A 16,346-nucleotide genomic window follows, 5' to 3' on the forward strand; every position below is an offset into this window, starting at 1 on the left:
CAATTTGCCCCACACCCCAGAAAGCAATTAAATTTAAACATGTACCTTAGGAAGAAGCTAAATGCAAGTAGTTTAAAAAGGAAAAAAAAAAGGTTAAGTGTTTTTAACATCTCTCACTCGGCTGGATTTTTACCCATCATGGAAAGGATCGAATCAAGTGCATGTTTTTAGGGAAAGCGTGGCACTTAAAAGAAATGGCTGTAGCATAAATAGTGCTTGCCACTGTATCAATTTGATGAGAGCAGCTATCTCTTCTCTAAGGAATTTACCTCCTCCAGTTTGTACATGGGCAGGAATCCTCTCTACCTCTTGGGATATTTGAGTTCAGCCCGAAATCAGGCAGTTCTTTTAACTTCCTAAATCAGTAATACTGCGGACAACAACGCTAAGCCTCAACGGGCCCAGCACATCCGTACAGAGGCTTAGGGTCCCTGTGGGGAGTGTTTCCTGGCCATGGGGAAGGGTGAGGACACTCCCATGCATGCAGCCACAAGACTGCGGCTCCTGTGTGTAGCACTATCCTTAGCAAGTATTACTAGGGAATTTATCAGAAGAGGTTCAATGCTATCACAATACAAATTGTCACAAAACTCAGGCAGTTCCTCAGCCCTCAGGGATGGCAGGTAGCAGACACTCATTGAGGAAGAAAAGTATGGAGATGAGCTGCTCTGGGCCCCCTGGAAGACAAAGCTCCATTCTAACTGTGAGGCTGAAACCTGAATGCACAAAGTATGAACATCTCGGAAAGTAAAATCCTAATTACGTTTTTACAGGAAAATTATGTTTGATGCTAACAGCAATGTCATTTAAATTATCCTAATTTATTAAAAAAAGAAAGCAAATCAGTAACACAACAAAAGCCAGGTTAAATCTTTTGGTTAACTAAGGTCTGATGATTTCTAGAAACTCCCAAACATTCAGGTAGAAAACAAGAGGATATAATTGTATCATTGCTGGTAAAGATTAAGGATAATATGTTACAGTAACAGATGCACAACATAAAATTTCATCCCTGAGCAAAGAGAAACTATGGCAGTTTGCTGCATATTTTACTCTTTTTAAAGGATAACATTGTGACCACAAACATCCTACCTTATAGATTGGTCCTTTTAAAGCCCAGAGGTCTCTGTATCTCTCTAAATCCTCAATATTTAAGGGAAAGCTACAACAGTAAACTGAGGCAGGGAAGCAACTGGGCACTTATCCAAGGTTCTCTGGCAAGTCCCTCCTCAAGTGCATGGGGTGGCCTTCTCAAGCCCACAACTCCTTGAGGATCACAAGCTTTATCTTGTGAAAGCCCAACGACCTACACTTCTTGGGGATGCCTTTGCTCAAATGAAGATGTTATGGGTTCATAAAACACTGAGAAAGCCATCAACTCAGAATGGAAAATTTCTCTCTTTAAATTAGATGTATGTGGGCAGAAAAAAAGAAGCTCCACATTCTAGAGGTCTAACTTTATATACAATAATGGCTGATTTTTAATACCTCCCGTTCATTTATCCTTCGAACTTATGCTGTCTTGAAAAGGACTATAAAAAAACTTGAGTCTTAAAGAAATCTTGCCCCTGGTTTTTCACACTCTCAACCTCTGACTTTCTAACACTCTAGTACAGATGGTGGATCAATAAACAATTAGAAATGATCAATAAATAATAAAACATAACCCACTGCTTACCTTTGATGTACCAAGGCCCCTAACTGGTTACCTACTGTGGCAAAGAGAAAGAGAAAAGAAAAATCAAAGCATTAGCACGGATAAACTAACTCCATCCTTACACGAGTTCTTACCATTTCAGGCTGGGGCGGGGGCGGGGGGGGGGGGGAGACGGGGGAGAGAAAGGCAGAAAGAAAGCAAACAGTAATTTAGGCTCAGTGGCTGCAATGAATGCGTTACATGATATGAAACAGGAGGGGATGTCTTGATCAACACAGTCTCTAACCCAGTGTCCAGCTGAACGCAGGATAAGAAATTGATCTGCGTGTCCACATGCTGAGAGGCCTGGGAGAAAATCCCTGCCTGCCTAAATCCCTCTCCCTTCCCACCTCCCTCCTGCTCTGGATCCAGACTCAATGTAAAGATAGTGAGGGTTCCCTCTTTCTCTTTCTCAAACAAATGAGAAGGTTTAACCTCCTAGCCTGGGAGCATTGTTAAGGACTGCTCCATGGCAGCTGTGGTCACTAAGAACATGCACATATGGTTCCGGCCGACCACGGGGCATCTACCTGCCCCCCCCCCCCCCAATTCTCCCTGCCCTCCCAAGAACATAAACATCTCAAGGAGAGGATCTGGCATCTTCCTTCCTTGGGCCTCTTTGTTGACCCACCACAGCAGTCTGTACGCAGTGGATGCTAAGAATGAGCAAGTGCCTTTCAAGCCCATTTCACAGAGACAACAGTGCCAAACAGCCTCTTATTATGAAAACCAACTCTGTAATCACATTCCCACAAAACCACTTTAGCTACGCTTTTTGTTCCAGTTTCTCCTCTTTCAGCTATTGATGAGCGTCTCCCTCATCAGCCATCAGCAAAAAGAATTATGTGGTGTTTCTCTTTTGGAAAATGCAGCCCAGGAAACACAGCGGACAATGAAAAAAGTATAAATCCTCAACATATTCCAAAGAACCAAATGGATCTTGCAATGTGCTATCAAGAGCATTCACAAACGTGTCTCTGGGGCAAGTCGTAAGGAGGACAGACAGGAGATCAGTGAGGAAGGGTCAAGCACATCAGCTTCAGAACAAAGAGTGGAATGGCCTGACATCTGAAATCTATGACTCTCAACTGCTCTTCTTTCTGCCTGAACTTAACCCTGTCCTTCTGACTGGACAGGAACGGGTCCTAAGACGACAAAGGAAAAGAAACCAGATCATGATATTTTAAGAGTGTAAAGAAATAATGTGAGCAAAAAAGTAAACGAGGCTGTGGAGTCAGTACCATATTTCTTCTGGATCAATAGCAAGATAATGGTTTGCAGCCAAAATATTGACATTATATACATTAATCTGCTTATCTCAGGGATAAGAGAATTGTTTTTTATTGAATCTTCAGCTTTTCTTCTTGCATTTCAAGTATGAATGTGACAGATGCTCTCACTTGGGGTAGGGGTGCTCATGACTCCCATCCCATGTAAAGACCGTTCAATTCCAGCCTTGGACAAGGAGTCCTCGGCACACACATAGCCCCTGGATGTTGCCTGAGAGGACTGTCTGCCCTCTAAGGCAGTGGGTATGAAAAAAGGCTGAAGAAAGATGTCTTCTATGGAGAAGAGTACCCTTGAGTTTGATCAGCTGTTCCTACTCAAGGGTCTAGCTCAGCCTCCCTGCTCACTGTCAGCATTCCTCTCAGGGATGGAGAATACACCGAACACAGACTAAAGACTGAAATGCCTCAAAAGGCCAAGAACACAGGTGCCTGGTTCCCAAACAGGGCAACACAGCTGGACCTTGGCTCCTGGCATGCTGTGCTGTTTGGTAAGAGATGTCAAAAGGGCTGATGATCTTCGGCAATCTGGCCAGAAAAGCCATAGAAATAGGGTAAAGAGCAACGCTACCATAAAGAACTTGATGGGATTCAGGAGAACATTCAAAAGGCTCTTGGTCAAAAGGCATTTGCAATTTTGTGCTGGTTACACAAAACAAAGCAATTCCTTTTTGCAGGGAAGGGGCGGGTCACAGGTGCAGCACACAGGGTCCAGCCCACTGCCTCAATAAGGGGACAAGCTCAGGAAGATGGCAAGCAGAAGCACACATACCATCATCCTGCAAAGAGCCACACGACACCAAAGAAGGAAATCAAATTCCCACCCAGACTCAACTTGGGAGTTGGTGGACTGTGAGGAAGGGCACGCCTCCTCTTTCCTCCATGGTGATGCTGCAGCTGCAGGCTGAAATGTGCTATTTATTAAAGTTTCAGTCCCTGCAGAAACGGCCCCATTTGATGCCTACGAGTGAAAACCAGTAGTTAGATTGGGGGCACTGGGCATTCACACAGCAGACGGATAACATCCGCCCCATGAACATGGAGCCTCCTGTCTTCACAAGGAAGAGGGGGTCCAACAGGGGAGGCACGTGGGAACCTATCAAGTTCAATTCCATGGTAACTACAGTCATTTTACTGTAAAAAAGGCAAAATGCTGCATACAATCAGTCCTATTTCCCGTTAATGGTGCATGCTGGCCCACAATGCTTCGTCTCCCCTCAGAAGTTCACCCCAGCTCCATTCCAGCACATGTGCACACACACAGACACAAGCACATAGGTGTGGCTCTCGTTTACCTGGTGCACCACATAATGGGAAGCCGTCTGGGCTAGGGGAAAATGAGCTTCCCATAGAAAAGATTCATGCTGTAATATGAGACATTTCTTTCTAAAGAGGAATAGTCTGCCAATTTCAATAATGATCTTCGGGGAAAAAAGATAAGGCACTGGACACATTTTCCCCCACTAGTGAGGAGAAAAATGTTTTCCTTTTTTTCCTGTAAAGAAATCCTACAAAATGTCACTGGGGAACATACCCAACTTTATAATATGCATCAATTTTAATAGTTAACCCCCATTCCCCCCTCAAAAAAGCCTAAGGAACAAAAGCACCCGTCCTTCTTACAGGTGTGCAGACAGCACACGCTGGCATGGTGCACAGGACAAGCAGACCAGGGGCAGGTGAGTGGGTCGGCCAGGAGACAAAACATTAGCACATTTTAGACAACTGACCAAACAAGTTAATAAACCAAACCTTCTCTGCAGATTTCGGAAACAATCCTGCCCCCATCCCTGGCTCCCCAACTCCTCTGACTCTGACCAATGCCTTTTCAAGCCCTGGTTATTGTCAGTAATACCTACAGCCAGCTGCAGGGATTTGTCTTTTTTCAAAGCATTTTTAAAAAAGCTTTCCTTCCAAGGACAGTACAAAGGCTTCCAGTGTTCTAAGGCAGCAGCTCTGCACCCAGGGCCACAAAACACTGACCTGCTGAGTTCAGCCGAAAAGTCCCTAGGCAAGTAATCCTTCACTAATTTTGCAAATAATCATTTTTCAAAAAGTGAGAGTAAATGCAAGCTCTTCTCAATGATGGCACCCTCCTTGCAGGCTCACAGGCTTTGGGGAGCAGTGCTCTTCCAGTTGACTTGCTTGCTTAGCCCACTCAGGCCCACAGAGCCCCAAGATAAAGCGGGTGCTTTATCGCCAGGCCCGCTCTACAAACCAGGAAGGTGAAGGGCTCAGGAGAGTGCCTGGGTCCCCATGAAGGCACTCAGGCTATGCCTCTCTGGTCTGGGCACTGTGCCAGTCTTGGGGTAACACAGGGTGCAAGGCCATCTTGGTCCTTAAGAAGTACAGTGTCAGGGTGGGGGCAGGAGGAAGCTGTAGAGGGGCAGGAACTTAACATAGTCTCTAGGGCTGTGGGGACTCTGTGAGGACCCCAACCCGGGTCTGAGTGCCTATCCACAGCCTGTCACTGGAGTGACATGAAGAGAAAGAACAAGTCTATGGTACGTGTTTGTAGCACTGGGCCTTATTTTGATTTAAGCCAGAGGTCATAAAATCGATTTTGGGGATCATGACCAGCTTATTAAAAACTGAAATCAAAAACAGAGTGTGTCATATAGAGTAAGGGTATATATTCCATAAAGCTTTTGTTTCAGCTATACATGTGTTTTAATGTGTATGTACTAACTAGTTCTGATGGAAATCTTGTGAGTAGTGTTTTACAAGTTTGAAAATCGTAACTTGTTTTAATCCTTAGGATAACCTCACGAAGCTGGTATTAGCTCTATTTTACAGGGAAGGAAACAGAGACTCAAGGAGGTTAAGCACTTGACCAAAGTCACACAGCTAACAAATGGCCAAGCTTGGATTTGAAACCTACTCTACCACTTTGCAGCCCACGTCTTTTTTTTTTTTTTAGATTTGCTTTTAGAGAGAGAGCGCGTGTGTGTTTACATGTGTACACTAGTGGGGAGGGGGTCAGAGGGAGAGAATCTCAAGCAGACTGCACTGAGCACAAAACCCAACATGGGGCTCAATCTTACAACCCTAAGATCACGACCTGAGCTGAAACCAAGAGTTGGACGCTTAACCGACGGAGCCGCCCCAGCACCCCAGAGCCCACATTTTTAAGCATGCACTATCATGGCACATGAGACACAGACTGCAGTTCAGGTCTTCCTTCTGCCACTTCCCAGGCATCAGCCTTGGTCAAGCCACTTCTCCAGACATCGGTTTCCTTATTCACATGAAAAGGAATTCAGGCTTCTGGGTTCCTTCCAGTAATCTTTTCTTATTCTATACAGGGGCCTCCCTCCCAGCTCCAGCTCTAAACCCTGGCAATCACTAATCTATTCTCCATTCCAAAAATGTGAAATGAATGGGATCACACCAAGATATATAACCTTTGGATATTGGCTTTTTTCACTCAGCTGAATTACCTGCAGATTCATCCAGATTGTTGCATGTAAGGATAGTTTATTCCTTTTGTTGCTGAGGAGTGTTCCACTGTATGGATATACCATTTTGCTAGCCATTCACCTGCTGAAGTAATCTGGGTGGTTTCCAGTTTGGATCTATTACGAATAAAGCTGCTACAAAGATCTGTGGACAGGTTTTTGTTTCTTGAAAATAAACAGCTATTAACTGTGGGCTGAAGGGCGAGTACCTACTTAGTTTTGTCAGTTTTCTAGAGCGGCTGTACCAGCAGATGTGTTTTTAAAAGCTCCTTGCGTGGGTCTCACAGCCAGCCTGGGTAGAGAGCCACTCTGGGTCACCCATTTCCTAAAAGGATTTTTGAAAAACTAAAAATACCCTTTTAATGTGACATCTCAAAGTTTTCCTTAGATTAACAGGTACAAAGAACACAACAGGTATTGTACAGGAGCTTCAGTTGGATCTCTGTTTTAACACCGATGCTGCAAATTTAGATCATTCATTTCTGTGGATAATGTCTACCTACTGTATGTCCTATCTAGTTGGCTAAGCCAATTATTAAACCCGTCAGATCACACTTTGCCAGGGGCAAAAAAAATCTCATTTCCTTTTTCTAACTCACACATACATGTTAACATGCACCCAACATGACTACACACACACTTCTAAATTCCAATCCTAAAATGAATGGATAGATGGATAGAGGGGGAGGAGCGGATCACGTGAGTCTCTGTGATGAGTTGCTTCCTGAATAAAAATCAACATCAGATCCTGTCCCCTTCAATATTTCTTACTGAAACTCCCATGCTTTGTTGTTTTGGGATTCCCCACCCAGAATTCTGGACTCCTGCCTCTTGTGGTATCAGAGAATGGAGATGTGCCACCGTAACCAAGAGAAAATGTGGCAAGGGACATGTACAGAAGGGAAAAGTGTCTCCAGCACAGATCCAATTCTCAGAAAGATCCATTTTAGGGACGAGGGGGCACAGAAATAGAAGAGCTGAGACAGGGCTCTTGGAGCCCCCATCCCCGCCACCTTGGGTTCTTTACTCCTCCTGCTTGAAGGCTACTGCTGGACAATACTCCTGATCACCCTATGTCCCCACCCTGTCCTGTCCCCCAAGGCCTCAGGGACTAAGGTTCTGTCTTTACTTCCTCATCCCTGAAGCCTCCATCATCCTCCTGCTTCAGGGACAGTACCAGAATGTGTAGGATTCAGTCTCTCTTCTCAAAGCAGAGACTCTGGGCCCGGCAGCAGTGGTCCACACACCCCTGCTGCCCAGCAGCAAGAACCCTGGCCCTCCCCACTACCCAGCACCAGCACCTTTCAGGCCTCTTCTCCCTTGCAAAATGTGGATGTAAAAAAATCTTCCCTCCTCATTCTTGTTTTCTCCTTCTCTTTGTCCTGGGCCACACGTGCTGGAACAGAACTTGGCTAGGGCCACAGCGATACTCTGTCCCAATCTTCCTGTAAGTGGTTCATATGAGAAGCACACTCAAGAATCCTGCCTTCACCCGCCAAGAATGCCATCAAGATAACATTAGAAAGGGCACTACTATCTATGACAGTAGTACATATGCCCCAAAGACACGGAGGGCCTGAGAGCCAGCTGCACAGCCACGCTCTCGTGCTTCTGTTGTCTCTGGCTGCTTTCAAACTCTGATGGCAGAGCTGAGTTAGTGGAACAGAGCCCATATGGGCTAAAGTCTAAAAGAATTTACCATATGGGCCTTTAACCCCCAATTCACGTTAAATCTGCATGGCTAAACCCCTTAGCAGATACTACTCTCTTTGATTTGGATCTTACCTTTCACAAAATTTTCTTTTTTTTTTTTAATTTTTATTTATTTATTTATGATAGGCACACAGTGTGAGAGAGAGAGGCAGAGACATAGGCAGAGGGAGAAGCAGGCTCCATGCACCGGGAGCCCGACGTGGGATTCGATCCCGGATCTCCAGGATCGCGCCCTGGGCCAAAGGCAGGCGCCAAACCGCTGCGCCACCCAGGGATCCCCACAAAATTTTCTAAATGCTAATCATAGGCCATGAAGAAAAAGAACTTGAGCATTAAGCATTTATTAATCTACCGAATAAGGGAGGTAGAGAAAGAAAGCGCCTGTCTCCAGGAATGCAGCCTGTAGAATCTCACAAGAGATGCACATGACGTACCCTGGTATCTGCAGAATAAAGCAGGTATGTGCCCTGGGAAGGGGACAGATGGACTGCTCCAGAAGTTCAGAGAAGAACATGATCTGTTTACTCTCTGGTCAGGTGGGTATGTGAAAAGGTGGAGGGAAAAAGAACAGGGGGCAAGAGAAGACACTAGGTGGCAACTGGCAAAGCAATAAGAAAGTCAAAAGAGGAATCTGAGGACAGGTTCTTGGGAGATGTCCCATCGATTCTGAGACCCAAGGACCAAACAAGACTTAGCCAGTAAAGAGCTGGGAGATGGGATGGGTTTCGGGAAGAGCAAAGAGAAGAAACAGATGACCAGGCTGCTGCAGAGCACAGAACGAGGGCAGGGGTGGGGGATTGCAGAGTAGGGCAGGTTAGGAAGGGCTGGACACCCCCCCCCCCCCCCATTGCCGGAAGCTGCCACAGGTCTTAGAACAGAGGAATGGAACTGGTCAGACTGGCTTCAGTGAAAGGCCTCAGCCATAGCAGGAAGAGAGTAGCAGATGGAAAAGCTGTCTTCCACACTGAGACCAGCAGGAAGATTCCTAAATCAGCAGGGTGCACCTCAAGGGCTGTTATGAAGTGTGCATGCCAAGCCTGAAGATCTAATAGTTCCAATGACCTGACCTGAAGCAGAGGACAGTGGAGGGATGGCTCGTCCTAGGTCAGGGCACCAAGGCGGCAAGGGAAGCCGGGCTTGGACTCCTTCTTGCTGGGCTCCAAGCGGGCTCACGAACTGGCAATGTGACAGTTCAAAACTGCCCTGGTCACAACTGACCCAGTCCCTTCCTACAAGAGCAACAAATCTTTTCCCTTATTTTACTTGTTTTTGTCCTCCTAGTCAGATACTGGTTTGCAAATCTCCATGTCCTGCAGACACCTGGAGGCTTCTGAGGGTTGTCTCTGGTTGAGTTATGAGTTGAGGCACTTTTAAACAGACTAACACCTCCAAAAGTTCTAGAGGACTGAGCTTTAACCCTCAAGAAGTTAAAGAACCTGGTTTCCCAGGGAAGTCAGAAAGTTCATGTTGCTAACAAAGCGATCCGATGAACTTCTGTCAAAAAACCCAAGCCAAACCAAACAGAAACTGCAAAGCCTTTAGAAATCTTTATTGCTCAGAAAAAAGTGCAGGAATTCCTGCCTGTTGTTTGTTTCTGCTTTTCCAAACTCTCATCTCACAGACAGCAGGACTGTGACCCCCAGGAAGCTGTCAGGTAACCATGAACATCACTGCCCTTGACAGGACCTATTTATTCACATGTTTATTTATCCAAGAGAAGAGGACTGGCCCAGTGACCTTATTATCCCTGGCAGAAGACAACCTCCGCCTGCCCCGGACCTGATCCATCACCTAGAGTTCTCTCTGAACTCAACAGCACATCTCTGGTGGAACATCTCCCATGGCACAGGCAGAGACCAACTTGGAGAAAAACAACTTGCATAATTCTGTTGTTGGGAAGGTGCTCAACTGAAGAGGATTAGCTACCACACTGTTACATCTAATGTAAAAAGCCTGAGGGAAGCTTCTCATTCTTTATGCACAGTCTGTTGTGTAAGATGGAGAGCTGGCCCCAGACAGAAAGGTTCTTTCTAAGTTCTTCCCTACTGTAACTAGGCTTCATATTTAGAAGGAAGAAATAGAGAAACCACGTTCATTTTCAGATTCTCAGGACTCAGTCCCTCAAAGACAGCCATGGAAAAAAATTAGAGTTCTCAAGACAGAGGTGAAAATGCACAACAGAATAATGATCAGGAGTTCCAAGTGAGATTCTGGACTTACTCTTGACTCACTAGCTACATCTGCCTGCTCCTGAGGTCTCTTTATTGATAAACTCAGAGACTTTTACGAATTTCTTTCAAATAGGTGTACAGAGGACTAATGGGAGAAAAAAGTCTGTCTGGTGCCAGTGGTTCCATTTGCAAATATCTAGGCGCCTTTTTTTTTTTTTTCCTAGGCGCTCTTTATGCAAAGGACACAGTGGTTGCCTGTTCTGTGTGCACACAGGTTTTACACTTCCCGCCACGTGGGGGGTGCAAGCAGGGCGGGGAGTTGTGAAAGGTATTGATCATGATTTCTGGAAACAGTGGGCCAGAGGGACTGTCCATTACCGGGGCATGTGCTCAGAGCCAGACAATTTAAGTTTTATTTTTATATCGATGTTCCATAAGAGGAACCAAAGCATGATTGCCCTGAAAAGGTAAAAAGGTCACTCTGCATTACAGTTTTTCATGTCGGCAAAAATGCAGATAATGCAATCAGTCATATTTCCTCTAAGAAATCACTAACGCCAAATATAAAAAGATCACAGAAAAAAAAAAAGATCACAGGGTACCATTTTGGAGTAGCAGTTTAAAAGGTCACCTTAGCTCCAATGGCCCTACAGTAGATTTTGTGTGTGTGCGTTCATAAACAGTTCCTTTAAGTAGATAAGAACTTTTACATCCAAATGAACGCAGTTCCCTTAAAGTCTTCATGCTGTGACCCATACAATATTCCAAAAAGGTTACCATATTTAAAAACAACGGCGATCTCCCCTTTTAGGATCTTCTTAGAGACTTGAGAAACCAGTCATGTCACATTACATTTTTTTCTACATACATCAAAATGTGCACTTTTTTTTGGAAAAGGAAATTACATCGTATATACTGCGATACACTTTGATTTTTTTCCATTTAATACTATATTGTAGAAATATGTGCATACACACATGGTTGGGTCCACATGCAGATGGCCAGAAGCACAGAAGATGCTGGCTCACCCACTGTTATGTATATTCAGGTACAAACTAGTACATTTCAGATTCCCCTTTATAGTCATACTTTACAGACACAAAATGTGATCAGAGATCCAAGTTCTCTGTACAAACACAACTGACAGATATACTCTTTGCCAAGAGTGCTGGTGACAGGCACTTCTAAGTGGGCTAAAATATAGACATAAACCAACAAAGTAACATACAAATGAATGAAAGATGGCGCTTCTAGAGAGAGCGTGTCCTAAGTGGGAGTGGTGAAAATCTCAGCAGACTGTAGGAAAGGTCACCACCCCCTTCCCTATAAAGTCAGGATATGGCCACAGCTTCCTCAGGGCCATGAACCACATCTTAGCTTTTCTTTGGAGAAAAGTGGGAACTTCGATTTCCACATGGGTGTTTGAAGAACAGAGGGCTAAAATCAAACAAAATCCTCAAATAAGTCAAATTACTTCCAAGCTGACACGCAAAAGGCCAAGCGAGTCTTTTACCTTAGAGCCCAGCTGAAAACATTCCTGTATTATCAAGGCAAATAAGAACTCAAATGCTGGAGAATTGCGGGAGGAAAATCTTCCCCCACATGTCCCCTCAACTGTTCCTCTTCAGAAAAACACTAGGGAGAGCTGTTAAGGAAATGGCTGACACCAACTCCAACAACTTAACTGGCAGGTTCACTACCATCTGAAAGGTAAAGATATTTACTGCAACTTACCTCCATCATCCAAGGGCCGTTTCTGTACACCGTATCCATACACAGAGGGGTCCACTAGAGGTGTGGAATTATTCAAGTGAGGAACTGAATCAATTTTAGCAGCAATCTACAGAGAGAATCAGATTTAAATACTCAGTAACAAATCCTGGCTCCATGTGAGGGAGAAAGATGAGAGAGTCCTTTTAAAAGGCCTTGATCCCATTTCTCCCCCTGACCTAGATTAATGTAAGGCACTGTCACCAAGGGAACATACAATTTTCACTGCTAACTGAATTCACTTCTGGCCTGAACAAAAATGTCTTTAGAAATAAGATACTTCCAAATATTTATCTTCTACAAATTAGTATTTTTAAGTCATCATTTAAAATACAGAAAAAAAAAAGCAGGCCAACAAATGACGAACTTTGTTCAAAAGCTTTTATCACAGGATCCCCTTAAGAAACAAGCTCCCCAACACTCTTTAAAAGGATGTGTTTGCTCAAACATGATGACTCGTTAGGAAGACATCCATCCCGTAACTTCAATGCCTATAAAGTGATGATGTCATCTATGGAGATCTAAAATAGTGAGCTGCTCCTCATTAGAAGCATCCAAACAGGAGGGAGATGACCGTCTGTCCAGACTACTTCAGGATTCCTGCACTGGAAAAAGTGAGATAACCTCTGAGAGCTATTTCAAATTTTAATGTTTATCAGTTAAAAATTATCACATAGCTATTGCAGCATTTTTCTCCAGAAACAAAGGCTATGTGGAAATTATTTATCTACTTTGTTCTCACTGGAAAATTAAATGTGATCTTCATGATAAATCAACTCTTTCATTTAATCATAAGAATGTTTACAGCCACTGCTCTTGATGTTAGTCCCTAAGTTAAGCTTAATATGTAGGGGTGGGTTAAAGGGCAGATAGAAGTGCTGTCCCACAGAGCTGAGTCTTCAGTGGTAGTTCTGCTGAGCTTGTCCAAATGTGCCGAGAAGTCTGAGACCTTCTGAGACCAACATAAATGGTCTTAAACAACAACTAACCAAAGACAATCATGACACTGAAACCCCAAAGCAGGACTTAAAACGTCAGGGATCCGGGGTCAGGTCTCTCCCTCCGGCTTAGTAGTTCTGTGGTGTTGGGCAAGCCCTCTCTCCCCTCTGCATGAGATCTTCTGGGTTCTCCATCACCTGCTGCAGAGTTTGGGGAAAGTGAACAACATAACTCTCAACACAAAGGAGCTTTGTATACTAGAAAGCACCTCACAAAATAAAACAAGGCAACTCATCCAAACCAGTGTTAAGTGCCTACTACATGCTGGGCTCTGTTGTAGGCACTGGGGTTCCTGTGGTGAACAAGCATACCCCAGGACCCAGGGCACCTGAGTGGCTCGGTTGGTTAAGTACCTGACTCTTGATTTCAGCTCAGGTCATGATCTCAGGGTTATGAGATCTGAGCCCTGTATCAGGCTCTGCACTGGGTGTGGAGCTTGCTTAAGATTCCCTCTCTCCCCCTGCCAGTCCCCTACTCCTTCTCTCTCTCTAAAACAAACAAACAAAAACAAAAACAAAACAAACAAAACAAACAAAAACCCCCAAACCACAATAATAACCAGGCCCTACTCTCTGAGTCAGCAATCAGGAGGGAGTAGCAGATACACAACTAGCCAATAACAGACAATTTCAGGTGGTGAAAAGCATTATGTTAATAAAAGAAGATAATAACATCAAGCCCTTTGGAGAGCTACTTGAAAGAGTGATAAAAAAAAAAAAAAAAAAAAGAAACAGGGTGATCAGGGAAGGTCCCTGGGATCACATTAGGTCATATGATCTAAGACCTAACAGATGAGGAGCTAGCTATACAAAAATCTGAGGAAGAGTATTCCAGGCAAAGGGAACAGCCTAACAAAGGCCCTGAGGCAGAAGCCAGCCTGGTAGGTATGAGCCCAGAGGAGAGAAGTCAATGGCACTCAGGGAACTAGATGTGTTCCAGAACATAGGTGCCCTAGGACTCTAGGTCACGGTAAGGACTTGGATTTTATAGGAAGCAACTTAAAGGCATACTAGGGTAAGTAACATGTTGGCTTATGTTTTCAAAATATCCCCTTGACGAGGAAAATAGATTCTAAAGAGACAAGAGTAGGAAGACCATTTAGGAGATATTCTAGGTCAGGGGTCAGCAAATTATGGCTGGTGAACCTCTTGCTTTTGTAAATAGTTTCATTAGAGTACAGCTACACATATTTTTTGGTTGAGAAACTGTCGAACCATATGGTGTACAATGCCTATACATGTCATTTATTACAGAGGCCTTTAAAGTCTGCCCATCCCTATCCAGGCTAGCGAAGATGGTACCCTGGATAGTTGCTTAAAAATATTAGTAGTAAACAATTAAAATACTAAGATTGCTGTTAGAAACCCAACCTTTTATAACCAAGAGGCCACTTGCTCTAAAACAAAATACTGTATGAGTCTGCCTAACACCATTCTGCTGCTGATTTGTAATCTTACTTTCCATATTTGTTTTGGATGTTTGTGGCGGTTGGCTACTTACTTAAGACACAAAAGTTACCTTTAAGGCTAGCTGGAAAAGTACGTAGATTAAAAGGTAAGAACACTGCCGTGGCTTGTGCCCCACGGGGACTCTTTCATCTGCCACAATAAACTGAGTGGTAAATAACTGATGTGGGGGTTTTCAGAATAACTGGCTCAGTTACTTCTAAACATGGCCCCAAATGTTCCCAGCAGATGGTGAAGATGACCCCAAAGTACAAAGAAAGGAGTATAAGGGCTCGTGACTATCAGTGGACTTCCCCAACAGCATGCACATCAAGTCACTCAGAAACACTGAATCCCAAAACATCAACTCAACATTAGGAGTTGCCTGCTTCTTTCCGATATCTCTTCGCTTCCAGCTTTTTCCTTGCTTCCAAAGTAATTAGAATGTTATTCCTAAGTCTTTGGCCTTCTTTATAGTTTACACAGTATGTTCTGCATGTTGCTGGAACGTCATTTTTTCCCCAAAGCTGATACACTAAAAATGTTACAATAGTTTCCTGTTCCTGAATTTGATTAAAGGCTGAGGCTTTCAAGATTTGTTCTTAAGTCATATTTACTTCAGTTATCTGTAATTTGGGAAATTTCCACGAAGAGAAAAGCAGTACATACTAGTTGATTAAGAGGTGTAGCTCTGAAGTTGTCAGACTACATTTGAACCCTGGCTAAACAAATGTTAAATAGTTTAACAATATACAGTTATATTGTAATTTACATGGATAGTACATTGTACGTATTAACAATATTGTGTAAAGAAACAATGTATTCTTTCATTATACAAATGCAACCTTATCTATTTTTCAGATAGGCTCCACACTGTGGAGCCCAATGCGGGGGCTTGACAAACTCACAATCTTGAGATCCAGATCTGAGCTGAGATCAAGAGTCAGATCCTTAGCTGAGTCACCTAGGCACCCCCAGCCTTGTTTTAAGAAATGACTGTAGAAGTCTACAAAAATAATGAGTTAAAATTTAGTGATTGTTTACTGTGCGAAGAGCATTTTATTTATTTAACAGTTAAAAGACTTTTTAGGGCAGCCCGGTGGCTCAGCGGTTTAGCACTGCCTTCAACCCAGGGCCTGATCCTGGAGACCGAGGACTGAGTCCCACATCAGGCTCCCTGCATGGAGCCTGCTGCTCCCTCTGCCTGTGTCTCTGCCTCTGTGTGTCTCGTGAATAAATAAAATCTTAAAAAAAAAAAAAGACTTTCTATTTATTTTTATTTTTTATTTATGAGAGACAGAGAGGCAAAGATAGGTAGAGGAACAAGCAGGCTCCCTATAGGGAGCCTGATGTGGGACTTGACCCTAGGACTCTGGGATCATACCCTGAACTAAGGGCAGGTGCTTAACCACTGAGCCACCAAGGCGTTCCCCAGTTAAGACTTTTTTTAAAAAAGATATTTGAGAGAGAGCACACATGGGCGTGCACACAAGTAGGGGGAGCAGCAGAGGGAGAGGGAGCAGACTCCCCGCTGAGCAGGGAACAGGATGTTGGGCTCAGGGACCTATCCCAGGACCCTGGGATCATGACCTGAGCCAAAAGCAGCCGCTTAACTGAGTCACTCAAGCACCCCTCAAAGAGCATTTTAAATATGCTATCTTATTTATTCCTTACAATGATTCTCTAGGGGGTTGGTATTATTTCCATTTTCAGACAACGAAAAGTGGGGTTCAGAGCAGCTGAGTGCCCTGTACATAGTCACACATCTCCTAAGTGGCAGGAGCCCTATTTAAGCCCAGCCTGCCCAG

General features: G+C 44.1%; 1 protein-coding gene across 7 annotated transcripts in view; it reads right to left on the minus strand.

Moving 5' to 3' along the window:
* Nucleotides 1-16,346, minus strand: part of FUBP3 (far upstream element binding protein 3) — a 53,692-nt gene that overhangs the window by 27,331 nt on the left and 10,015 nt on the right. For all 7 annotated transcript variants that reach the window (XM_026009527.2, XM_072748354.1, XM_026009525.2 and 4 more), the window contains 2 exons: nucleotides 12,059-12,164; nucleotides 1,679-1,712 (listed from right to left, as the gene is read on the minus strand). In XM_026009527.2, coding sequence (XP_025865312.1) covers nucleotides 1,679-1,712; nucleotides 12,059-12,164 — 140 coding nt within the window. The remainder of the gene's footprint in view (nucleotides 1-1,678; nucleotides 1,713-12,058; nucleotides 12,165-16,346) is intronic.

This window comes from Vulpes vulpes, chromosome 2 (assembly GCF_048418805.1).
Source record: "Vulpes vulpes isolate BD-2025 chromosome 2, VulVul3, whole genome shotgun sequence".
Lineage (NCBI taxonomy): Eukaryota > Metazoa > Chordata > Mammalia > Carnivora > Canidae > Vulpes > Vulpes vulpes.